Source organism: Sarcophilus harrisii, chromosome 2 (assembly GCF_902635505.1).
Source record: "Sarcophilus harrisii chromosome 2, mSarHar1.11, whole genome shotgun sequence".
NCBI classification, from domain to species: Eukaryota; Metazoa; Chordata; class Mammalia; order Dasyuromorphia; family Dasyuridae; genus Sarcophilus; species Sarcophilus harrisii.
Genome location: NC_045427.1, coordinates 597,767,487 through 597,793,898, shown reverse-complemented (window position 1 = coordinate 597,793,898; position 26,412 = coordinate 597,767,487). Strand labels below are relative to the sequence as shown.

Genomic DNA, 26,412 nt, shown 5'->3' with positions numbered 1-26,412 from the left:
AGAGAGTAATTCATGGTCTTCCACATTACCAAAAGGAAATAGAATTGATGTCTCCCATGATGTCCTACATTCAGTGCAAGCAGACAAAACAATCCATATGGGTTCCAAGTGACCCAGAGCTGGAGAAGAAAATCAAGCAATGGTGGTTCTACTTTCTACTTCACAGATAGATGATCCAAATAGATTCTCAGCAGCCATTGAGAGAAAGAGTGTCTTTTGTGGGCAGCTATCATTCTTAAGCCTTGCCTTTCCCACCAGAGGACAGGACTTGTTTTTCATTTTTGTATTCCTCACATCTAGTGTCATGCCCTTTATTTAATAAGCACTAATAAAATGAAATGTTGAATCAAGCAAATTAGTTCAGTCTGCTATTTCTGGCTCCTGTCTAAAAACATTTTTATCTTCTTGATCACAAGTTCACCTCCAGAAAACTAGAAGTAAAAATAAAATCCTCATAGAATTTCTTCCTTTGTTTCTATTCATCTACATTGAAGTGAGCTGAGATGTCATTACAATCGACAAATAAATCAGTCCCTATATTCTTATTCTTCACTAAAAACTCAAAGTTAGGAAAGACAATGGAGGGAAACGAAGATAAATCTTCTAGGATGAATCTGTTTTTCTCCATTTTCATAGCAAAAACAACTACAAACACATTACATTTCACCACTGTTGTAAATATATATATGTACATTTAACATACGGAGTCAAGACAAATCCATTGTTAGCCAAGCCATATTCAAAGTGAGCATGAAGCATACAGATCATTATTATGCTCTCTTCCCTAGGATTCCCCTCTGGTATGTTTTCATAAGCCATACAAAAAGGCAACCACTCTCTAAGGTAGTACTTTTCTTGACATAGATAGGATTTTACAAAGTTTAAAATTAATACCTTTATGCCCAAGGTATATATTGTGTCATATAGCCATGGTGGGTTATGCTTTGCTAGTACATATGATAAATTTCATGTGGGTCATAGGGAAAGAACTTTTGAAATCTGCCTATGTGAGGGGCAGCTAGTTAATGTAGTGAATAGAATATTAGCTGTGGAATCAGGAGGACCCGAGTTCAAATTCAGCCTCAGACACAACTCAGATTGCCTCGGAGAAAAAAAATCTATGTGTTATAGTACCCCTCCACCCTCTTGGGCTTCTTGCAATAAAATGTCAGTATGTTTGTGTTTAGTAGATATTGTCCTAGTATTCTAAAGTCCCTGCCAATGACGATTTATGTGCTCATGCAATGGACTGAAAGCATGCTCATTGTCCTAACCTTTCTGATCAAAGAAGTGAAGACATGAAGTTTTTTATATGGATCTTTCTCTGCAGGGCAAAGGGCGTATTCGTAAGGGAAACTACCCAAGCCCATCATCTCCAGTTGCAGTCCGACTGCCCTCCATGTCTGAAGTCCCAGAAGAACCTGTGACTAATGAGGAGGCAATAGAGATGGATGTCACAGAGCAACAGCAGGCAGCCATGCAGCAGGAAGAGAGAGTGTTGACTGAGCAGATTGAGAACTTGCAGAAAGAAAAGTGAGTTTCCAGAGTGGAAAGGGAAAGAGCATTATTTTCATGTCGTCCTTCTATGAAGGCAGTGGGTAGAGTCAGTCCTGGGGTGAGCATCAGGACACCCAAGTCTGGATCCTCAGACTTCTAGCATTAACCAGTCCCTTCGCTTCTCTGGGCTGGGTATTTTGAGTTGTTCTTTTGGTGTTCATTGGCCATGTGACTGGACTGCTTTAAAAGTGGTTCTTTGGTTGTCGGCATTCCCTTTCTAAAAGGGGAACAAAGTAAAATGAAGTTTGGAAATTATGTAGTCTGACTTGTTCACTTTACAGATAAAGAAACAGACCCAGAGAAGCTGACTTGCCCAGGTATAGCTAGTCAGTGGCAGAAAGAGAACGAGGCACCAAGTCTCTTGACACTTATTCTTTTCCTTGCACCTCTACTGGCATACAGTCTTGCTCAGCAAGTTTTCAATTAAATATGGACAAAATATTAAATAAGTCTGAGGAGAGAACAGTTAGTTTGTGAGCCTATTTTCAGGGTTTAGACCCAGAAGGAATAAGTGCAAGTATTCTATCAAGAATAAAGATCAAACTCCACTAAAATTTGGACCACCTCATTAATAAGTGTCCTGTGAGCAATAATAGACTGATCAGGGAGAAATTACCTACTGTTAACCAGCTCCTGACTAGAGAAGAGTGGGGTATGGGGAGGGAGGAAGAGAGAAAGACCATTTTCTACCTCTCCTCCCCACTTACTATTCTTGCTTTGCTTCAGAGTATTAGTCTTTTTCACTGTCTGAACTATATGAACGAGTAGCATCAGTCATTTGTACTCACATCTGCTGGGCCTTTTTTCCTAGAATTTCCTGAATACTGATGGTCTGATTGGGTTTTGCAGGGAAGAATTAACATTTGAGATGCTTGCCTTGGAGCCCCGGGCTTCCGATGATGAAACACTGGAGTCTGAAGCCTCTATTGGGACTGCTGATAGCTCCGAGAATTTGAACTTTGATTCGGAAGGAGCTTTCTCTGATAAAACAGGTAAATGAGGGAATTGGATTTTGTATTTTTTCCTATGTATTTGATCATTGAAGAGACAGAGATTCCCACCACCTGACAAAAGCCAAGACTTCTCCCTTCAGCTGTGTACTTATACTGCCAGCTGTCTTATCCTTCCCAGTTTGAAATGACTTCTTGATCTTAGCGCCTGTGGTGCTCATGGATAGTAAATTAGGAATGAACAAGGGAATTTTTAAAAGAATTAAGCATTGGCTGTGTGTGTCAAGATTGTTCTATTAAGCACTATAGTAAAATTAAGACAGTTCCTTCTCTTAAAGAATTCATGCTCTAATTGGGGGCAGCCGCACATAAACAATTGATCGTTCTACTGTGGGGGAAGGGGAAGGCCCAGAAGACATTAAGGATGATGGTATAGGGAATGGCAGGCCTCAGGCTTCAGCATAACAGGCGCTGAAAGTCCAGTCATGGGGAAGCCTTGGGGACCCACAGCCTGCAGGGACCACAGCAGACTCAGGGTCTTCCATGTTACCAAAGGGATAGAATTGATGTCTCCCACGTCATCATTGAGAAAGTGCAGATGGGTTCTGCGTGACCCAGGATTGGAGGAAGAAGTCAAGTTCACAGATGGCCCAAGGGGGTTCTGAGCAGCAGGGTTTACAGCCTCTTGGTGCTAAAAGAACTTTCTACTGATCTCAGGTACTGGATTTCAAAGTGAGATTTCTTCTATTAAACCTCCTATGAGGCAAGTTTTAAAGGGCAACTGATTGCTCGGTGCCATAGTTTAAAACTAGAAAGACATCAAAAATTGTCTGATCTAGAATATATGGGAAAGAAATTAAATGCCCTTGGGGGGAGGGGATGACATCATAACTGGGTCCTTGAAGTACCTCAGGAAGTGAGGTGAGTACCTCAGCACTGCCAGGGTTCAGCTGGAGGTGGGGAGTAAGTGGCCTTGTTTACTCTCCCCAGTATGGATAAATCTGCCCAGCTTCACCTGTAATAGGAATTTGGGAAAGTCTGTTTATGACAGTGATCGTTAGTATTAAAGAGAACCCAGCTTGACTCAATTTGTCTTTGTTTTTGCCTTAGAGAGAAGTTTAGCACTTAGCTCTCTGAAATCTTCCAAGACTGAATCATCAACAAAGTTGCGAAGGCAGTTGAAAAAACAACAAGAATCTCTAGATTCAACGGATTCTGCTGCCTCTTCCCTGTCTTCATACAATACAGTCTTTTCTCATGGGACCAGAAAGCGGTTTCAGATCCATTCCAAATCACCCTTCTACCGAGCTGCTTCAGTTGGCGAGACCACCGAGTCCCGTCTATCAGTGGAAGGTTCCCTGTGCCAGGCCAGGATCCTGGAAGACAGGCCTCAGTTTATTAGCAGAGGCACATTCAACTCTGCAAAGGGCAAACAAAAACTCAAGAATGTGAAAAACTCACCCCAAAAAACCAAAGACCTTCCTGAGGGGACATTAGGGGCAAATCCCAAGAGAAATGTGGACCCTGACTGTGGCGCTCCCCAGCAGCAGATTGTTTATGGGAACAACGAATACATGGTCTAATCTGGCTGGCACAGGTCCCCTTGTCGCGAGGTTTTTCCCATCACTAAGCTCTCCTGGAGCCGTCCGTCACAGGCAGCAGCAGCCAGCAGCCAGCAGCCAGCCTGCCTCCTGCCTGAGCATTGCCTCTTGCTGGGAGAGTGGGATGGAGAAGCCAGACGGACTTAGCTGTTTTTAGTTTGGGGAGAACCCAAGGACCTACCAGGATTGGTTTTTTTGAACTGAGGTCCAAAAAACTGCGGGAAAGCTTGACCAGTTACTACCCCTGCGGTGCTTTGTCCTTGCCTCTTCTCCATTCCTCATTCAGCTTCCACTGTCTGAGGTGGCCCGGGAGGCAAAGATCACAAAGGCAGGAAACGTGGTGTTGTGAGCCTGTTGGACCTTTAAGAAACAGGTTCATTCTTCTTGACCCTAAAGGCAAAGGCTGTAGACTTTGGTTATTTGGGGGTTACTTAGAAGCTGCAACTGATTTAAACTTTTCCAAGAACTTAAAACAAAAAAATGGAGCCCTTCACTCCACACTATTTATAATGCACTCCACATTGTTGTCAAGTGAAAATTAAAAAGCTCTTGTTTCCATTAAGCAATCAGAGCACATCTCACATACTATAGGGTTATGCAATGAAAGAAGAAATTAATTTTATTTTATTCTATTTTATATTGTAAAGATGTCAGAATAACCAATGCTAATTTGACTCGTGGTTGGTTTGCACCAAATACACATGTGCCGAGTTTTCAATAGCCATACAATTCCCATGTTCCCTGGTTGTGCAGAACCAAGTTCCTCTAAAAATAATTTTTAATATTTTATTAGTAGACTTTAAAGCTACATCATCATCTTTCTGTGTTGCCCCCTCTAGTGATCATTGAACAAGAGACAACATATTAACAAACACACTCTGTGGGGAAATTATCAGATTTCCCCCACCAGAAACAGCGTGACTGTTTAATTACATCTTCCAAAACGTCCATATGCAATAGTGCATGAATAAATGTTACAAAAAGCTGCCAAAAGGAAAATACTTTTTTAAAAAATGTGACCTGACCCAACTAACTTTTCTCTCTTTTTCCTCAGACCATCAGTATTAAACAAATGAAAACAAAAAACAAGGACTACTTGAAGCTATTTTTATTAATTTTCTGGTTGCTGAAGTTTGCTGTAAATATATATATATATATATATATATATATACACACACACATATACATATATATATATATATACATACATACATGTAGAAATAGATGTATGTGTGTATGTCTGTGTATGTGTGGCTCTTTAACCTCTTTCCCATGAAACTTTTTCCCACAGAGAAGAGGAGCAGGGGAGAAATCATGGGCCATCAGGATTGACAAGATTCCCTTGTACATGTGTTTGGGGAAAGTGATGCCATTATTTTTCACCACAGAATGTTACCATACAGCTTGTGATGAGCCCTTATCCTAAACTTCTTGGCGTTTGTGAGATTATAAAACTTGTTTTTATTTATGATGTGTGAGAAATGAAGGTGTGCTCACCTAACTGAACTGTGACACCCTTTCTTGAGATATGTGAAAATGTTTTTTTTGAAGTTCCTAATGCAGTTTGTCTAACTACCATATGCACTGTTCTGAGAAAGAATTTGCCATCCATCATCTGATGTCTGGGTTGGTTTATTCCTAATATTGCCTTGTGACGTGCCGTTTGTCAGCACTATTGTAATACTTAAGTGAATTGAATATTAAGACCTATCATGAGACCAAATCTCTCACATTACCCAGCATTCTGTGACCACCATTTAAAACCGGCATACCTTTGGCTGATGCTGTGCAACAAAGGTGACGTATTTTGGACCAACAGGCATGGGGCAACATCCTGGTGTGGTAGTTACAGGTAACAGTAGACTCTTGGCTCTCCCATATTCTCCCATACTCTCCAGAATTTCTGATAGGAATAGGAAGATTTCAAACTCCAGGATAGAATAACCAGTGATTGAATATTCAATTTGACCCCCTTAGAAAAACCGTTTTGAAAATCCGAATTTTTCAGACTTTCCTGGAGCTAGGTTTGGCCCCCTATTTGGGGACAACAAAACTGTTCTCACATAGTGGCTAATGTGGGCTCTCCAAATGTCATTCTAGAAGTACTGATGTCTTAAATTTCCCCACAGAGTATCCTTTTTCATAAGGTTCCATGGAAACATTTCAGAACCTTTTCATATGAGGAAAATGACCCATTTTCCACCTAGGTCAATCTCACCTGAGTGACCATTCCTTCCCAGAGAGAGAGTTATTAATTATTTTATTACTCCTTCTAGACTGACCTGCCAGCGTGTTTCCCATCTGAAGCTATGTTTCTTTAGATGATAAATGTTATCACATAGGTCACTTTATAGAAGAGGCTAATGGCAAAGAAGAGTAATTTATAATTTTATTCCCAGCGACCTCTTTCTTAAGTTTGGATCAAATAAAACGACTTTGTTCTACAGTTGCCAGATTGATGGATCTCTAGTCATTTTATAACTAGCTGGAATGGTTAATAGGGATTGGTGTTTGAGTGGAAAGTAAGTCTTTACTTATAAGGAAACACAGAAAGAATCTTCCCTAGGAAGGACTCTTATTGGCTATTAAAGAAGTGTATGCTTGGCAATGCCATAACTATTTGAACTTCTTTTTTTAATTTTTCAGTCTCAAGTAGGGCCTGGTTTTAACTTTTTCTACACTGTTGATTCCATTTTTAATTGGGAGATCATTAATTTAACAAAATTAAATTGAAATTTCATTTTAAAATCATCAGAAAATATGATCTACATCAGTGACACATAATCATCCTATACTTTTTTTTCTTTAATGATTCATTATTATCACTCTACTTACAATTCTGAAAGGATTTCTTTATTTAGTGTAATGGTGTAGGGTGACAGCCACCTGATCTTGCCAGGCTTCACACACGCCAACCCTTTTCCCCATCCAGGAGCCCAGATTTTAAACTCTGTAATTTAAAATTACTATCATTGCAGTTGATAGCTGAGACCAGTGAACAGCAGCTCCTCCACCAACATTACCTGGCTTTCTCTCATGCCCAGGAAGCATGGGCAGAAATTAGTGGTGCTGTGTGATCAGACTGAAATAAACCATCTACAGCAATATAACTTTAGGCCTGATTTTGAAAGGTGACATGTTCCAGTTAGGATTTACTGTCCAAGTAAAATTTTAGAACGTGTGGAGTCCTTATTCCTCTCATTAAAGTCTATGTACTAAGGGCCAATTCAGTTTGGTTTCATTTTTCCCCATGTTGCCACCTGCAGGTACTTTAGAGACTGACCAAGCCACCCAGCTCCCTCTCATTCATCAGGGGAAACAATCGTGAGAGCTGTGCTGCAGGATGGAGGGCTGCTCTTCTGCTCTCACCTCTGGGCTTAAAGTTCAACTTTGTTCTCCCTAGTGATGGCAGTAGGACAGGAGTGCAGTAAGAGCAAAGGAGAAAGAATCCATTCCACTCCTGCCATGCCATTTAGCTTAGAAAAAACCATGTGGGTAAAAGTAAAAGGATTTTTCCTTTTTCCCAGCAGAAGTAAAATATACAGTGTTCTCAGAATGTTTTCATATCCAGTGCAATTTTGGATTAGGCAAAAGACTCAAGAGTGGGAGATTTCTTTTGACTGGATACTCAGCAAAGCCTTTACAGACCCACTTTCATATTAAAGGGTTGTACATTGCTGCTATTTCCACTTTTCAGAATTTCTGCTCCCTTCGAATTTCTTCCCTACCCCCAGCCAAGGAGAGCATCCTCTTCATGAAATCCTTTGGGTAATGTTGGTTTGGGTTTGGCCAATCCTCTAGTTTTCCTTGTTTGTAAACATTTTCATGGCTTCTTTTGACTAGAGGGATCCCACTACCACTACCATCTCCACTTTGAATCATCAAGGAAATAGTCTTAAATGACCAAATTTGCCTGGGTCAGTTTCATCTGTTTGTTGTCTATTTTGAACAAAGATTCCAGAAGTCTGTATTTAACTGACATGCAGGTTTTCTGGTCCTCTCTTAAGTAGGTCAGAAACATTTCCATATAATAAAATACACTCATTGTACCAAGTGATTGTAGTTACCATGGGAAAGGGCTCAGACTGTGGATTATTATATTATTTTTAATGAATTTTTAAAGTAATTTATAATAAGTATGCTGAGTATAAATTAAAACAAAGTATATATTGTAAAGGGATATATTATCCTGTGTAATATTCTATAAATTTTACCTGTTTAAAAACAAAGGGAAAAAAATAATACACAAACACACACACAGAGAATAATTTACCTTGGCCACAGAGCTGGATTATATTCATGATGCAGTCAACAACAGGCACTTTCTAATTCCATGTTGGTAGGTGTTTCCTTTTCCCCCTTTTGGGGAACAAGGCTTCATATGTGTAAAGTGCAATTTCTGTCATTTCTTAAATATATCCTGTATGGCTGTACAAAACCAGCTTTATGAACAAATAACTCTTGGTTTATTAATTAAAGAACAAAGCTTAACAAAGCGATATCCTGAGCAATTTGTTTTCTCTCAACTCTGAAGCATGAACTGCCATAACTTCATGGTTATACTGTAAGAGAAGAGAAGGTGTAGTGGAACTTGCAACTCGGAGGGAGGGTGAGGGTTATTAGGCTTATGATCCCCATCCCTGAGACCATCTATGTAAGAACTTCATTCTGTGATGATGACCAAGGTGGAGGATGACATTTTCACCTGCACTTTTGTTTTGTTTTTACATTTGATGGAGAGAGAGAAGGAAAAGGGGCTGTAATCAGGCTCCATTTGGTCTCTATCTAAAATGAACATTTGTGGCAGCTCCAGGATATGTTAATTAATAAGCCTGTGGTTAAAAACTGACTTATTCTGGAACCATGAGACATATGAGGAAATTAGTTCGCTCATGAAGAAAAATCACAGACGTTCTTTTTGAAGTCTTAAGTGAGAAATGGACTGATAATGAAAGAATACAAAACATAATTTGTCCAAAAGTTTACTCTTTATTTACCATATTATGGTACCAAGTCTACAATACACCAGCCTTCCTGGGTGGGAGGTCGGGTTTGGAAGCCCATCTCTAAAAAGGGACCCAAAATAAATGATAGTGTATATGGAGGAGGAAAAATCATACCTTTGGATTAAGCTTCTATAATCCCACTGAGAGACAATGTTCTGATAAATATCCTCCTCGGTGACACAAATGAAGCTTTTCAGTCCACAAGTTATCATTGCTGCAGATCACAGCCAGCAATCTGAGGTCTGACTTATTAGTTTATTAATCTCTGTTAGAATTAAAGCCTTATTTTCAAAACAGCTCTCATATATTGCAAGTGTCCAGCTCACCAAATTTAAGCTGTGCTCTGCTAAAAGTTATTTTCTAAGAGTTCCAATGGGGACTATAATACTAGGGATGAGATATTGAAAAAGTGAGTTTAGCACAGGTTATTAGTTCCACTAGAGAGACTGAATAAGTTGAATTAAGTTGGAATATCAAGTGTAAAGCTGTTTGGATTTAAAGAGGTGAATCTGTACTCTTCAATTATACTTCATTCAAATATCCAGCCACCAAGTATTTCACTGGGTACCTCTTCAGGTAGTCCTTTCTATTCTTTCGTAACCCATTAGAACATAATAGGTTGTGAGACCATCTTTCTTCAGACCATCACCTCTACAAAATTCGCCAGGCCTGGAAAGGGGTGTCTGATTAAACACTATTGTCATTAATGGATTTCTCACAATATTTTGATTGATCTTAAGCACTGCTTCCTCTTCAGAGACAAAAAAAAAAAAATCACCCTTTATCATCACTCCAGCTCATTTTAGTAAAACAAGGTTGTTCCTGTGTATTTATAAAATGCTTATTTTCATGGGACCTCACAGATGGCTTTTAACAAAGATTTGGTAATGCGGATTTATATTGGAAAGGGAATTCAGTTGGATCAACCTTTGCCTTGTTGGAATGGAAAGCAGAAGTCCTGAATCTAAGGTTTCCTGTAGATTGGCTTCCCAACTGGTCCACGTCGGTGCAGCAGGAGGAAAAGCAGTAACATGATTATGTCAGTTTTTGAACATGTCACAAAGGAGTTTTTCCATGGGTGTGTTTCCTATGGTTCTACGAAAAAAGAGGAGCTCGATGCGGTCAGAAGAAATAAATCTCAGAGAGGGTAGAAGCAAAAGGAGTTTCCCAAACCTGGAAAGGAGAGAAAGACATCATTGGTTACTAAGGTCATTGCTCTTATGAAGGTTTGACCAGAAAAATGCTAACAGTAAAAATATACTGTTTAGATTAGTCCAAATCATTAGCAAACCTTGAAGAGGGAACAGGATGGAAAGATTTACAAAAGTGCAGCAGCAATATATTCAAGCATTAGAGCTTTGCTTTTGCTTTACAAGACTTTATTTGCTACATTCAAGAAATATTTCTGGGGCAAAAATTAAGCTGCTCTGGCCTCTCCCCACTACAGTCACAGTGCAGATGCTTAGTTGGTGAAGGTGAATTACTCCAAAGGGAGGAGGGATTAGAAATGCTGTGCCGGATGTGGGGATGCAAGCCCATTGCCCCTGGGAGCAGCTTAGAATGAATACCCCTCTCACGACCAACCTGCTCCCAGGACACGGGCAGTGGATCTGTGGAGAAACACTCTAAGGACACAAAGGGCAAGTGGGCAAGAAAAGATCCTACTGTACTGAGACCCAATACTGAGGATTTATTAAGCACCCGCTGCATACAAAGTGTTGTATTAGGTCTTGAGAATGTAAAAACAAAAAGAACACGGCCCTTGCCCTCAAAGAGATTGTAGTCCATCCAAATGACTAAAAAAGGGTGGTAGTGATGCCTCCAAAGCCAAAGACAAACATCCTTGATGTGAAAATAGAAAATCCTGGCCAGCTTTCATACCTCACAGGTTGGCTGGGATAATGCATCTTGTTGTGCTGACCCAGCATCACTTGAGACTGGTCCTGCAAATTCTCCACCTGCTCAGGATCCTTCAGGCCCCGAGTCTCTATGAAAAAGAAGCACCAAATGAGGAAAAGGAAAAGGGGGAAGGAGAGGAGGATTAAGAGAGGGAGGAGGAGGAGGAGGAGGAGAGGAAGCTCCTTCCGTGTGCATCCCAAATACAATCCTACTTAAATGAATAAACAGGAACTATGAAGGAGCAGCTATGTCTGTAGAGCAACACTAAGCTAGGAAAACTTGGGTCAAGAGCAGTCATTGAACTTTTCCAATGTCGCCCAATACCTTTCAGCATAATTCTTACAATTAGAGCACTGGGATTAAAGTGTTGGATTTGGAGTTGAAAGACCTGAGTTCAAATCTGCCTCAAGCAACACTTACTAATGACCATGGGTTCATCAATCTCAGCCTCAGTTTCAGTAAAATGGGTGGCTTTGAGTAGCAAATGAGATATTTGCATAGTATTTTGCAAGCCAAAAGAACTGTCCAAATGCTAACTGTTCAATCTGCAGGCAGAAAATATTTTTCTTCCCAGATTTTAGAAGGAAATTTTAAAACTCTATAATACTCTTTTTGAATGACCTTTATAATCAAAAGTGACTGTGTTAAGTTTGAGAACGTAAAAATATGTATTATGTATAAGTTGCTTTGTTTGTAAAAATCATTTAGTACAATAAATATACCATAAATAAAAAAGAATAGGTTATTCAGATAATTACAAATGTAATCCTGATAGTACGTGGTGTTTTATCAACTGGATAGAGCACTGGGTCTGAAGTCATCTTCTTATGTTCAAATCCTGCTTCAGACAACACTTACTGGCTAGGTGACCCTGGACAAATCACTTCACCTATCTGCCTCAGTTTCCTCATCTGTAAAATGATCTGGAGAAGGAAATTGCAAACCACTCCAGTATCTTTGCCAAGAAAACCCAAATGGAGTCAAAAATAGTCAGACATTACTGAAACAAGACCTAAAGAATATATGTAAACTGTTAAATCATCTGTCTTAGTAGCTAACTCTGAACTTAGATAGCTCGTATTTGTATAACACATTAAAGTTTCCAAAGCATGGATTATCCATTTCATTTGATCCTCACAACAACCCCATAAAGTATGTGCTATCAAATTAGGAAACTAACTGAAACTGACTGGCTTCATCCAGCATCATATAGCTTTAAAATGTTCTCCGTAAAAAAACTCAGGTTTTTCTGACTGCCACCACTTAATCCATCTGTGCCATCAAAATGACTAGGTAGTTACTTTAAGTACTAAGCCTGTTTTACACATGCCTGGGGAACCAAGGTTCTATAACAGACCCAAAGTCCTACAGCTCTCCAGGATGAATCAAATTTATTTTGAACTCGTTAAAAAAAAAGTTTGCCAAGTTATAAGAAGCAATTTCTTCATTTGTTAAAAAGATGGTCTCTAAGTTCCTCTCTAGCTCTAAAGTATATAATCTTCTGGGGCCAATTAAACACAATTTTGAACAGAAGCCAGTAATATTCTAGGTTGTTCTGGTTTTGTTTGTTTTTTAAGTTCTGACTTCTCAATCAAGCATATTCTACACCTAATAGATAGAGCCTTATTTTCAGGAGAATAGTTAAGGAAAGGAAAAGAGAAGAGGAAGGGGGGAATCCTCCTTCGGTATAACTTGAACCACAGAGAGCTTGAAAGGAGCCATTTGTGTAGTCTTCTGAGTCATTTGTTCTCAATGGCTCAATGGCTCCTGCTCCTCTGCAGCCTTTATTTTGATCATGACTTCCGAAAACAAAATATCTCCCAAGCAGAAACAGTCTCATCTCTCGGCTCACATGTGAGTGTCTTGTCAAACACTGATTTCTTACACGTGCAGCACAAAAAGGAGGGGCTCTCTAATACCACTGTTAGGTTTGTATCTTGAAAGACATAAAAAAAAACAAGGGGAAAGGATCCATTTGTATGAAATGATCCATATGTATGTATTTGTAGCAGCTCTTCTTGAGGTGGCAATGAATTGGAAATGGAGAGGATGGGGAATGGCTGAACAAGTTGTGGTATGATTGTGATGGAATATTATTGTGCTGTAAGACATATGTGGGTTCACAAAAACCTGGAAAGACTTCATGAAATAATACTGAGTGAAGTGAGCAGAACTAGGAGAACAATAGCACCGTAACAACAAGACTGATGAAGAATTGTGAATGACTTATTCTCAGCAATACAGTGATCCAAGGCAATCCCCAAGGACTCATGATGAAACGTGCTATCCACCTTCAGAGAAAGAATTGATATTGTTTGAATATAGACTGAAATACTTTTCCTTCCTTCCCTTTCTCCCTCCCTCCTTCCCTCCCTCTCTTCCTTCCTTCTTTCCTTCCTTCCTTCCAGGAAACTGGACTAGATGATATTTAAATCCTCCTACTAGCTCTAAATCTTATAATCCTATATATTCTGGCTTCCTCTATTCTGTATAAAAGGGAAATAAACTACCTTGACCTTAGTGAACAGGAATTGACAGTATTTGAGGGTGAGCTGTTCATTGGCTCAAGGTGCAGCCTCAGTCAAACAGACCTGTTGAAGGCCTTAGCTTAAAAAGGCTCAGGTCTCCCACTGCATCCAGGGCCATCTCCAGTGTCTAGATCTATGTCTGGCCACTGGACCCAGCTGGCTCTGGAGGGGAAAGTGAGGCAGGTGACCTTGCATGGCCCTCCCTCATTTAAATCCAATTTACTTGCACGTCATGGAGTCACATCTCTGATGTCATGGTCCTCTTGGAAATGAAAAACAAACAACTTCTATGATTCAAGATCACGAAGTAGTCAGGCTTGCACTCTAAGTCTTTTGACCTCTGTTTTTTGCCTATGAGAAATACAACAGAAAAAACCACCAGATGTTTTCTTTGTTTTGAGAAAGAATTCCGGGGAGGACAAGCCAAGTTACCGGGAAATGATTTTTTTTCACAATATTGATAAAGAATTTAAAAGAAAAAATCAGAAATTGGAGGGATACCTATCAATTGGAGAATGGCTAAACAAATCATAGCACATGACTATGATAGATTACCATCGTGCTATAAGAAATGATGGGCAGGTTGATTTTAGAAAAACATGAAAAGACTTCCATGAACTAAGAAAGCATGAAATGAGCAGAGTCAAGAGAATATCATACACAGTAACTGCAATATGGTTAGAAGAATAATTATGAATGACTAAATCATTTTGAGTAGTATTCTAAATACTCAAATCAATGTTATCCACCTTCAAAGAAAGAACTGAAAATAGATGTACAGTATGGTTTTTACATATATACACACACACACACATATACATATTTATGTCTGTATACATATACATGTTAAATATGTTAAAATAATTATAAAAAGGTGACACTTTGTTTGAAATGAGGCTTAGGGCTATATTTTTCTCTAACAAGCAAAAGGCTCATTACATAGGCAAGTTAGCTTCTGCACCTGTTTCCTTACCTATAAACCAAGGAAAATGGACTAGATGATCTCTAAGGTTCCATCCACACCTAAATCTATGCTCTTATGGTTCTAGTGACTTGAAATCATTGATGTCCTCACTTATCTGCAATCTTCTAACTCCAAATCTAGGATGCTTTCCACTCCCCAACGCTGCCTCTAAAGCTCCCTTCTGCCTCTCTTGATGTGGATAATTCTGATAGTACTAGGGACAATAACTGAAGACTCTCATTATCATTACCTGGACTAATGTGCATTTTTATCTTGAGGAGAGAAGGTACAAGATAGATAAAACTGGTGATAATCTTAGGACCCCCAGTTCTAAGGGATCCCCAATTTCTACTTGGAGAGTGTGCACACACAAGGTAAAAAAGGTGATTTGGGACTTCTGAATTTCTTTTTCCAGATTCCCCTCCTACCCCATCTTCCCTTTCCCAGCCGGCCCCTACCCTGCTAATTGGATTTTTCAGCCTAAGGATGGCTGGGGTAGTATCAACCTGCTTAAACTAACCCTATGGAACTCAGTTCTCATGTAAAGGCTTTAAAAGAGAAAGAAGGGAACAGGAACCTTAAATCCAGGGCGGACAAGGTGTTACTATGGGAATAATGGAAATCCCAAACTACTGAGAACTTGTCCTGGGAAACATCTTCCCAGGCATTCATATCCTTCCTCTCTTTTCCTACTTGACCAAACACTCACCTGTAACCCGTGGGTACTTAACAGTTTGAATACATGCCATGGATCCCTTTGGCTCCTCAGGGTAATGTTTTAAATTCATATGATAAATTGCATAGAATGACAAAAAACCAATTATATTGAAGCACAGTTATCAAAATATTTTTAAAAATTAAGATTCATGAACTGTGGGAGCTGAGTGTGGACCACAACATAGAATTTCCACTCTGTTATTGTTTGCTTACATTTTTGTTTTTCTTCTCAGGTTTTTTTTTTTTCTTTCTTTCTAGATCCAATTTTTCTTGTGGAGCAAGATAACAGTATAAACATGTATACATATATTGAATTTTAACATATTTAACATGTTTTAGACTACCTGCCATCTGGGGGAGGGTGGAGGGAAGGAGGGGAAAAATTGAAACACAAGGTTTTGCAAGGGTCAATGTTGACCCCTGCATATGTTTTGTAAATAAAAAGCTATAATAATAAATAAAAAATTTAAATTCTTGAACTCCAGGTTAAGAACCCCTACCATGAACCTAGCTCAGGGAAAGGGGGGGGGTCTCAAGAATCACAAGGTACATCTAACCCAATGGCCATGATGTTGCCTTTTTGCCTCATGGCTGGGGATTTCAGTGATAGCTAAATTGGTCCAGAAGAAGGAGTCCTCCTTTCAAGAAACTACTTCTCTACACCCACATACCTCCCTCCAAGCCCACCTGAAGCCAGTCAACGGTCAGAGTCCCCTGCATCTAGGTTGGTGGGGACATGGGGAAGGTGCATAAGATGGAAGACAAGCCTGCAAAAAACATGGGAGGGGTACGACCCGGTGGCTTTGGGGAGGGTGCAAAACCGCTGGGTCTGCAGGCAGCTTCAGCGCAGGAGGCAACAGATGCAGGGAATGAAGCGGAGGACGTTCTTTCATAGAACCCGGGCAATGACAAAGGTGCCCATTTTCCCGAAGGGGTTGGGAGTCCCTCTGGCCTTCACCTGATTTCCTGCTGACCAAGCCTGGCTCCTGCCTACCTGGTTTGAAGAGGACGAGAGCCTTCATGCAGGCAAACTCGGTGGGGTCCACTGTGAGTGACTTAAACCGAGCGATGGTTTCCTGGAGAATCTGAGTCTCGATTGGTGCGCTCATGAGCTTTCCCTGAATGCCAGGGGTGGGGTCTGGCACAGACAGCAGTGGGCAGCTCTCCAGGGGCAAAGACCATTGGATGGCACACAGAAGGAACAGCTCACTCCAGGCCTCCTCCAGCAAAATAACCTGTGGAATAGAAGCGTTTCTTAAGATCTTCCAAAGAATACAAAAGCCACTGAGCCAGTCAGCTGCCGAAGCCACGGGCTCACTGCTGTCGGCTCTGGGCCCCTGCCTGGGGAACTTCAGGTGAAAGTCCTCCCTCTGCGGGGGGCTGTCACCCACAGCTTGTCCTGGTGCCCTTTCAGAAAGGGGGATGGGTGAAGGACAAGGGAGGTGAGAAGCGAAAGCGGCCAGAAAATGGTGATTAAGGAGGAATTGAGGTAGAAATTCGAGATCAGGAGGCTCCCTAATTGGCTGAAAAATGAGTTTGAGATAAAGAAATGGCCAGTGAAGCCATAGTGCACGGCTTCTTCAAGAACCTGTCTTGCTGTAGTGAACTCATGGCACATGGGGGCTGCTCAGCAAAGCATTTGACAGCCCCTCAGGCCATTCTGTTTGTTCTCTGAAGAGCAGAGGATAGGGCATACTCAGGCATTTTAAGAACTGGATGAACAATTCAGGGTAATCAATGATGATGGGATATCAGTTTTGGAGGAGCCCGGCAGTGGAGTGCCCCGGAGATCTGTGAATGTGCTTTTTACATTTTTATTAATGGTATAAATTAATATATAATATATAATTATAATAAAAGATAAATATTAAAGGTATAAATAGATCCTACATTTGTCAAACTCACAGGTGACAGCAAGCTTAGGGGATGATGAAGTCAGGATTCAAATAGATCCTGACAGAGCAAAATGATGGAACAAATCAGATGAGATGAAATTTGAGAGTTATACATGTAAAATCGGATGCTCGGTTAAAAAAATTAACTTCACTAATATAAGATGGGGCAGGGAGAGGACTATGCAGACATTTGTTTGAAAAACATGCAGGGAAACCTGGGGGAAAGTGCATAGGCATTTTTGAAGAAAAGGGAGCAGAAACAGAAAAATGTTATGGGGGAGAAAAGAGAGAGGAGGAAAGAAGAAGGGACAGAGAAAGGGAGAGGGGGAGGGGAAAGGAAAGATGATTTGGGGTCTGCAGGTAGACTACAAACTCAACATAGTTCGGCAGTAGGACAGGGCAGCTGAAGAAGCCAGTATGACCTCAAGTTGTTACAGGGTCCCAAAGTTATGGATGTGATTGTAGATTTACCACTCAAGGGAATCTAAAAAGCCTTTTTGTTCAACTCCCTCATTTTACAGATGAGAAAACTGAGGCAAACAGGAATAACAGGGTTACAAAGCTAGAGAGTGTCTGAGGATTTGAACCCATGAAGATGAATTTCATTCTTGTCTTTGTAGCCCCAGCACTTTACACATAGGAACTTGGGTTAAACTGACCAAAATGTCAAGGGGATTAAAAGAACATGACTGAATGAAGAAAAACAATTTAAATATTTCCCATGTGCCAGGCACTCTTCTCAGCCCTGAGCATTCAAATGGAAAAAGACAATCCTTGATCTCAAGGAAATCACATTCTAATTGGAGCAGGAGAGACAGGTGGGGTCAGATGAGCATCATTTGGAAGGGGATGCTAGTATTGGAGGAGAGAGGGTTTAGGCATAGCTTGGCTGTCTTTAAATATCTGAGGGGCCAGTGTATGAAAGAGGAGTTGGACTTCTTGGCCAGGGAGCAGAACCAAAAACAATGGGTGGAAATCAGAAAAGCAGATTGAGATTGGAAACATGGAAGACACTTCCTAACAATCAGCCATCTCCTAAAAAGGAATGGGAGATGATGCTTTGCCCTCATTGCAGGTCTTCAATGAGAGTCTGGACAAAGGCTTGGAGATGTTCTGGAAGGCAGTCTTAGACATCCCTACCAGCTTTTATGTCTGGTGATTCTCAGAGGCTGTATTTCTCTCCTGCTTCTGATTTTGAAACCCAAAACCCTAAGCTTTTTCTGGGGATTTTTCTCTCTTTTCACCTTCCTTATTTGCCCTTCTGCAGGCCAGTTAATAGTAGGTAGCAGGAATCTATGGATCCCTCCCAGGGATGACGGTCCCTATAATCGAGGAGCATCTCTTGATAGACAGATACCGGCTGCTGACAGAGCTCAGGAGCATCACTCTCCTTGAGATGTACACCTCTTGAATGATAACATTTTTTCAACTGATCATGTGCCTAAAAGATGTGTCACCTCAATTAAACTCTGGAATTGTCTCTTTCCCAAGAAGTACCCATGGAGTCTCTGGTTGACATTTTATGGGCAATGCTAGCCTGCAGCCAGCACACATAAGTCCTAAGCATCTCCACAGAGTGACCCAGTGGTGGGCACACCCCAGCCACATAACTCACAACCAAGAGTTTGGGGACTTGGGGTGTAGGGAGGAAAGGGGCTCACCAGGGGGACATCCACCACTGATGGGGAAAAAGCACACTGGGATTATACTTTCATGACCAAATTCTGATGCACCGGTTTGCTGGATCTGGATTATGACGATAGCTTCTTTTAAATGGTCTCTCAGCTTTGAAGAGAACAAAACTCCAGGCACCATGGCCTACAGCGCCATGGATCTGGACTCGGGATGCTAATCCAGATGGTAATAATACAAACCCTCTTTAAAATGAAATATTGGTGGGGAGATGTTTGGGAGGCAGTGGTGATTCCTTTGGAGTAGGGAAAAGCAGTAGGGCTTCTGGAAGAACAGGCATGGCTTTACCCCCGGATTTACCTGGTCTCTGAAGGGCAGGTTAGAGAATACGGGGAGGTTCTTCGCCCACTTCACAGCCATGAAGAGCAGGCGAGCGGATGTCTCATAGATACTCTCAGGGCTGCTAGAAGGGTATGAGGCTTGCTGGTCATCAGCCAAGGGGCGTTCTGGCTCATTGCTTGTGACATCCACATTCTCATCAACTGCAGAGAGAAAGGACAGCTAGCTGATGCCTACAGTTCCTCCTTCTGGCTGGGCAGCTCTAACAAGATGTTCCACTGGTACTCCATAACAGATCCATAAATAAACCCTCTCAGACTTTCTCCTCCTGCCTTCCCAATTTCAGTTAACAATTCCATTTATCACTCCCAGGAACCCAGGTCAAATAATGCCCTCTTTTTTTCTCCTTGTTTCCAGAGCTCGAGCTAGGGATAGATTAGGTACCTGAAGGCAAAGAGAAAAAATTAATATGTATATATACAAAGGAATCTTTTTAAAAATCTAGATGACATTGCTTTGTAACCTAGAGGTTATACTGCACAGAGCTGTTCATTTGCTGCAAACTACAGGTAGCCAGGTGGCAGAGTGGACAGAGTAAAACAGAGAGACTCCTCATCTTCCTGAGTTCAAATCTGACTTACTATGTGACTGGGAAAAATCATTTAATCCTGTTTGCCTCAGTTTTTTCATCTGTAAATGAGTTGAAGAAAGAAATGGCAAATCATTCCAGTATCTTTGCCAAGAAAACTCCAAATGGGGTTGCTAAAAGGCAGACACAACTAAACAACCACTTACATCTACCATGGATCTCTTCATTGCCCTTTGAGTAACCTTCAATTTGTACTCCTCTGACATGGTGGTAGTCCCATAGCCTTAAGCTAGCTAGGTGCCTAGTGAACAGAGTGCTGGACTGGAAATCAGGAAGACCCGAGTTCAAATGCTGCCACAGACACTTTCTAGCTCTCTTTTTCTCAGTTTCTTCATCTGTAAAATCAGGATAACAATAGCATATTCCTCAGAGTCAGGATCAAATACAATAACAAATGTAAAATACTTTGCGAACCTTTAATGCCATATAAATGGTAGCTGTCTGTCACTGTAACATCACCGAAAGAATATCATTTTGTACTTGGCAGCAGGAAGTAGCTTGTGATCATTGAAAGTGATCATCACTATGACATTCACAAATTATAATCCAGCATGGCCTCCTCCCACTAAATTCTGGGCCTAGCTCGTGCTCATTGTGGGTTATTGATTCAAGTAAGAGTGCCTAGTATATACAGTTCCTGGCACATGGTAAGTGTTTAATAAATTCTAGTTTCCTTCCCTTTCCCCTTTCCTTTCCCTTTCCCCTTTCCTTTCCCTTTCCCCTTTCCTTTCCCTTTCCCCTTTCCTTTCCCTTTCCCCTTTCCTTTCCCCTTCCCCTTTCCTTCCCTTTCCCCTTCCCCTTCCCTTTCCCCTTCCCCTTTCCTTTCCCCTTTCCTTTCCTTTCCCCTTTCCTTTTCTTTTCCTTTCCTTTCCTTTCCCCTTTCCTTTCCTTTCCCTTTCCTTTCCCTTTCCTTTCCTTTCCCCTTTTTTCCCTTCCCTTTCCTTTCCCTTCCCCTTTCCCCCTTCCCTTTCCTTTCCCTTCCCCTTCCCTTTCCCTTCCCCTTTCCTTTCCCTTTCCCCTTTCCTTTCCCTTTCCCCTTTCCTTTCCCTTTCCCCTTTCCTTTCCCCTTCCCCTTTCCTTCCCTTTCCCCTTCCCCTTCCCTTTCCCTTTCCCCTTTCCTTTCCCCTTTCCTTTCCTTTCCCCTTTCCTTTCCTTCCTCCTTCCCTTCCTCCCTTCATCTATCTAGCCTATGTGTCTACAATATTTAAGCTAATGAACTAATTAAACCCAACAGCTTATCATGAAGCCTCTTTTTAATCCATTTGGCTTTTCATTTGGCAGTTCATACAACTGCCATCTCTATTTCTCTAGAGAGTTCATGGATATTGCTCTAGAGGTGCAAAAATATTCTAGGACCTGTTTTCATCAGTGTAACATCATCTCCAAGCAAGAGCATCTGGGGAGCCTCATGTCCTTGGAGAACTAGTCCGTACTATATGGTCTTTATGGAGAATGCCGTCTGTGACAGAAGCCAGAGGTGAGCACATAGTTCTTGGGTTTTATGATTTGTTAGTGGTTTTCACAGAAGATTGCTGGGGGGGGGGGGGGGGGGGAAGGGAAATCATGTTTGCTAGCTAACCAACTAAAGATCCTTGAATAATTTAAGTCAAAATGAGATAATATTCATAAGATGCTTAGCACTAAACCTAGCACATAGTACATGAATAATAAATCCTTGTTTCCTTTCTCCTTCCCTTCCTAGTTAGATCTACAGTCTTCTCTGTCTCTTCTTTTGGGTGTGTATATATATGTATATGCATATATAAGTACATATCTGTACTTGTGTGGCGTCAATCATTTTGCAAACTTTAAACTTCTGTATAAATGTTAGCTATTACTACTATTACCAGCAGGTAAGCAGAGCTGGGATTCGAATTTATGTGCCCTTTCCACTGCCTCCCAAGCAAAGCCAACTGGAGAGATACATGATGGAGAGATGCACATAAGCTGGTGTGTATGGTAACTAGCGTGCATCAATAAAAGAAATTAAGAACAAGAACTAACTGGGAGAGGAAGAATGCTAGGGATGATTTAAGAGTAAGCAATTATACACAGTCCTGGAATAAATGAAATATTAAAAGACTTAAGGAAAAATCTCCAGTTGATTGAGTGGACTCTCTATCAAGGAAGGATTCTTAGAAAGATATGAATAAGAATTTCATGGGATAAGAAGGCTTACAGTGCAGGGATTTCCACTGGTTAAAAGATTACCTCACAAATAAAATCCGTCAGAGATTCATCAAAGCCTTACTTAGTCAATCAAGTCTCATGTTTCACAGAGAAGGTGCAAAGCCTTTGGGTGTGAGAAGGGCCATATTTTCCAAACTTTGCTTAGGATCCACAAATGCCTTCTCTGCTCACTGCCACCTCTTGCACTCTGCCACACACCCATGCTTTATTGATTGCACCTCCACAGTTTCTCTCCCAGCCACTCTTTCCTTCCTGCTCCCAGGACCCCCCAGAGTTCGACCCTAAGATCATCGATGTCGCTAGAAGAGCCCTCGGAGACCATTTCATCAAACCCTCTCAGGGTTACTGAGGGAGACCTCACAGATTAAGTGGCTTGGCCAACATCGCCCTCCCATCTATCATGTTCTCGCGGGTCCCTGGGAAATCTTCCTGAGGCACAGCTTTGCTTATGCCCCTTTTCTGTTCAAAGACCATCAGTAGCTCTTACAGCGAAGCTACCAACGCAACGTTCAAGGCTCTCTGCAAATGGCCTCCAACCCGCCTTCTCAGGCTTTGTTCTCAGGACTCCCCTTTAGGTGCCCTAGGATCTTGCCACGCTGGATGACTCCCCCAACTCACCCACCATTTCCTGCTTTGGGCCGTCCCTGCACCTTCCTTTTTTCCACCTGGCAAAATCTCCCCAGACTCAGGTAACTGTTTTCCGTAAAACGTGCCCTGCTCCCATCGCTCAAAGCTTCTAAAACTTCACATGGGCCCCGCCCCGCACGGGGGCACATGAGTGACTGTGGGGTCGCAAAAATAGGATTTATTATAAGTAAAGGCTTGATATGTATGTGTGTCTGATACACCCGTACCCTGGCGTGCCTAGACACAAGGAAGACACATTTCTCGGGGAAAAGCCGGGCTCCGGCTGACGCATCCCCTCCTCCTCCGGCGCACTCTCATGCTTCATTCCCCGGGCCCTTATTCACTTGTCCCGCCTGAGCTGCGGATCCTAGGCAGGGACCCCGGCCTCTCCCTCTGGGGGGGCGCTCAGCGGTTCTGCAGGTCTCTCACCCCCCCCCCCCGGTTGGATTCTAATGTTAGATTGTAGAGTCACCGGGGTCAGAGACTCCGTCCCCCTTCACGTTTGCAAGACGGAGCATTAGCAAGGGCCCGTTAGCCGAACCAGCCGCGTCTGCCGGTGAGAGGGGCGCAGCAGGCAGAGCACGTGCCCGTGGGGAGCCCGAGGCCGCGGGCCTGCGGGGCCACTCACCGTCCTCGGGCTCCAGCTTGGCGCACGTCTCCGCCGTCATCAGGCTGGCCAGGAAGCGGTGGTTTCCCGGGGCGTCAGCGCCCGGGCGCCGAGACCGCGGCCGGCGGGGCGGGGCCAGGCCCCGGAGGCCCAGCACTGGGGCCTGCGGGCGCGGGGCCGGCTCGGGAGGCGGCCGGGTGCTCGGGCCTCAGGCCGGGGTCCAGCTCGATGCTGTCCAGGCGGACCTGAGCCGTGCTGCGGGGCTGGCGCTCGTTCTGCCCCGGCACCAGGAGGGGGGGTCAGGGGGCCTCGTCCCCAGGCGGGCCCGCAAGGCGAGGCTCCCCCGCCCCCACCCGCCTGGGGAGGCCCTCCCCCCTCCGCCCCCCAGGGCCCGCCCCCCCGACCCCCAGGGAAGGCCCCTCTCCTGCCAGTCCCCCCTCCTCCCCCCTCCCCCCCTCCCCGCCCCCTCAACACTTTGGGGCCACCCCACTGGCCGGGGCCTTTCCAGGGGCAGGCCCGGGCCTGGCCTGGGGGCCGTCCCGGGCGGCCCCGCGCCCGGCCGGCACCGGCCGGGCCCGGCCAAGGGCCCTGGGGCACCAGGCGCCGGCCCGGGGCGCCCGGGGCCCGGGGGCCCGGCAAAGGGGCCCGGCCCGGCACGGGGGCCCCCCGGCACACGGGGGCCCGGCCCGGCACAAGGCGCCCGGCCCCCGGGGGGCCCGCCCCGGCACAAAGGGGGGCCCGGGCCCGGCCCGGCACAAGGGGGCCCGGCCCGGGCGCCCGGCCCCCCGGGGCCCGGCCCCGGCCGGGCGCCCGGCCCAGCGGGCACCTGGCCCGGCACACAGGGGGCGCCCGGCACACAGGGGGCGCCCGGCCCGGGGCCCGGCCCGGCCCAAAGCCCGCCCGGCCACAAGGCCCGGCCCCACACAAGGCCCCCGGCACACCCGCCCGGCCCAAAGGGCGCCAGCCCGGCACACAAGGGCCCGGCCCGGCCCAACGGGCGACCCGGCAAGGGGCCCCGGCCCGGCACAAGGGGCGCCAGCCCCGGCCCAACAGGGGGCGCCCGGCCCCGGCCGCGGGCACCTGGCCCGGCACAGGGCGCCACACAAGGGGGCCCGGCACACAGGGGCACCTGGCCCGGCACAGGGGCCCGGCCACAGGGGCACCCGGCCCGGCCTGGAGGCCCGCGCCTGGCGGGACCTGGCCCGGCACAGGGCGCCCGGCACAAAGGGGGCCCCCCGGCACACAGGGGCCCGCCCGGCCGGGCCCACACAGGGGCCGGCCCGGCCGGGGCCCGGCCCGGCCACGGGGGCCCCGCCCGGCCGGGGGCCCCGGCACAAGCGGGCACCTGGCCCGGCACAAGGGGCCCCGGCACACAGGGGCGCCCGGCCGGAGCCCCGGCCCGGCACAAGGGCCGGCCCGGGCGCCCGGCCCGGCCCGGGGGCCCCGGCCCGGCACAGGGGCCCGGCCCGGCACAGGGGGCGCCCGGCACCGCGGGCACCTGGCCCGCACAAGGGGGCCCGGCGGGGGCACCGGCCCGGCCCGGAGGCCCCGGCCCAGGGGGCCTTTTCCCGCTCCGGTCTCCATGCCCCCGCTCCCCCAGGATCCCGGCCGGTGACGCCGGCTCTGCGTGCGGACCCTTGCCGGGAAGGAGCTTTATCCGGGGGCGCCCGCCGGGCCTCTCACCTGTAGATGAGCTTCCTCCTCACGCTGCGCTTGAAAGCCGCTGCAGCCGTTGCAGGCGTAGATGCCGTAGTGCTTCCCGCTGCTGCTGTCCCCGCACACCCGGCACAGCAGCCCCGGACTCAGGCCTGCAGGGAGAGGGGAGGGGGCGCCGTCGGCCCGCGCGGCCTGTGCCCGGAGACCCCGCGGGGGAGCGGCCCCGCCCCTCCCCCCCAGGGCCTCCTGGCCAGAGCCGGGCTCCCCGTGACCCGAGGAGAGAGAGAGAGAGTGTGTGTGTGAGGGAAACCGGGGCGGCTCCGGCCCCGCCTGCCGCCTTCCTCCCGGACTCAGGTCTGCTGGGCGGGGGCCCGCTTGCCTCAGCTTCCCCATCTGTAGCCGTCCTAGTATCTGTGACCCAAACGGGGCCAGAGTTAAGACTTTTTGTGAACAATGCTAATTTTCCCCTCTGTAACTCGTAGGTTCCGGAACGGCTTCTTGGCTAAATTCTCAGAAATGCTTTTGTTCAGAGATTTTTCATTTGTCAGTGAAGCTTACAGAGCTCCTGGCGCACGGTTCTGGCGCTTTGAGGAGGGCCTTCCAACTACCCAGTCAACACGAGCATCTTGTAACTCACTCGTAGGTTACGTGGTTCGCTCCATCTCGCGGCGCAACCTGTATTAGCCAGTGATTTTGGACGCCTTTTCCATTATTTCTGGGGCCGTGATCTGATTCTGAATCGCCAGATTATAAATCTTCTGTCACCGCAAACAAATCTGAATGACTCAAAAACATTTGGTTTGAAACTAATAAACTGGAATTTAGCGGGAATAAATGAGCAGCCCTTTCGCGTCACTTCCAGAAACGGCGTCCCACGTACAAGCTAAGAAAAGGAAAGGCTGGACAGCAGTTTGTCTGACCCGAGGGTGTCTAAATTGACATTGAAAAAAATTGTGAAATTGGCTAAAATAGGGTAATGAGAATGGGGAAACACCTTAAGCCTATAATCATATAGATTTATATACATATATCATATAATAATATATAATATAATGATAGATATTACATATCATATATATCATGATAAATAACATTTATATAGCCATTCTAGGATTTAGAAATATGCTATTCCTATCCCATTTTACAGCTGAGAGAGTTAAGGGTTAAGGGTCACATAGCCAGTAAGTGCAATAATCTAACCACTACACATCAGCTTCAGTATATGAAAACTATTAAAAGAAATGGGAGCCTTTTGGTGTGGAGAATGGAGGACTCAGGAAGAACATATAGAAGGGGGATTTAATTGTTGGGCCCCAATGGTGGGACCAAGAATAATAAAAGTTGCCACAAGACAAACATAGGCTTGTTTTAGGAGGAAACTTCCTTAACTAGGGTAGAATGAGCTAGCTGGAGAAGCAATAGATTCTTCATTATTAGGGGTCTTCCAGAGCATGATCATCTCTCAGGTAGAATTATTTTCCAGGTCTAGGATGGACTCCATCACCCATGTTCCCTTCCAACTCTGGATTTTCTGCGCTATCCGGAGCCGATGAGATTTAGAATTATAAATAAGTTTTCTCCCTGTTCTACTCAGA

At 44.7% G+C, this 26,412-nt stretch overlaps 2 protein-coding genes across 13 annotated transcripts in view; one reads left to right on the top strand and one right to left on the bottom strand.

Annotated features, from left to right (window-relative positions):
* Positions 1 to 4,674, top strand: part of MYO9A (myosin IXA) — a 301,754-nt gene extending 297,080 nt beyond the window's left edge. For all 12 annotated transcript variants that reach the window (XM_031956316.1, XM_031956313.1, XM_031956318.1 and 9 more), the window contains 3 exons: positions 1,331 to 1,533; positions 2,407 to 2,549; positions 3,618 to 4,674. In XM_031956316.1, coding sequence (XP_031812176.1) covers positions 1,331 to 1,533; positions 2,407 to 2,549; positions 3,618 to 4,090 — 819 coding nt within the window. In that variant the 3' untranslated portion in view covers positions 4,091 to 4,674. The remainder of the gene's footprint in view (positions 1 to 1,330; positions 1,534 to 2,406; positions 2,550 to 3,617) is intronic.
* Positions 4,675 to 8,781: 4,107 nt separating this feature from the next.
* NR2E3 (nuclear receptor subfamily 2 group E member 3) lies at positions 8,782 to 25,210 on the bottom strand. The gene is given in 8 exon segments (XM_031949367.1): positions 8,782 to 10,287; positions 10,996 to 11,101; positions 16,217 to 16,457; positions 19,110 to 19,291; positions 23,183 to 23,319; positions 23,321 to 23,436; positions 24,748 to 24,880; positions 24,882 to 25,210. Coding segments are annotated over 8 exon segments (1,377 nt in total). The 3' UTR covers positions 8,782 to 10,154.
* Between the last annotated feature and the right edge of the window lie 1,202 nt (positions 25,211 to 26,412).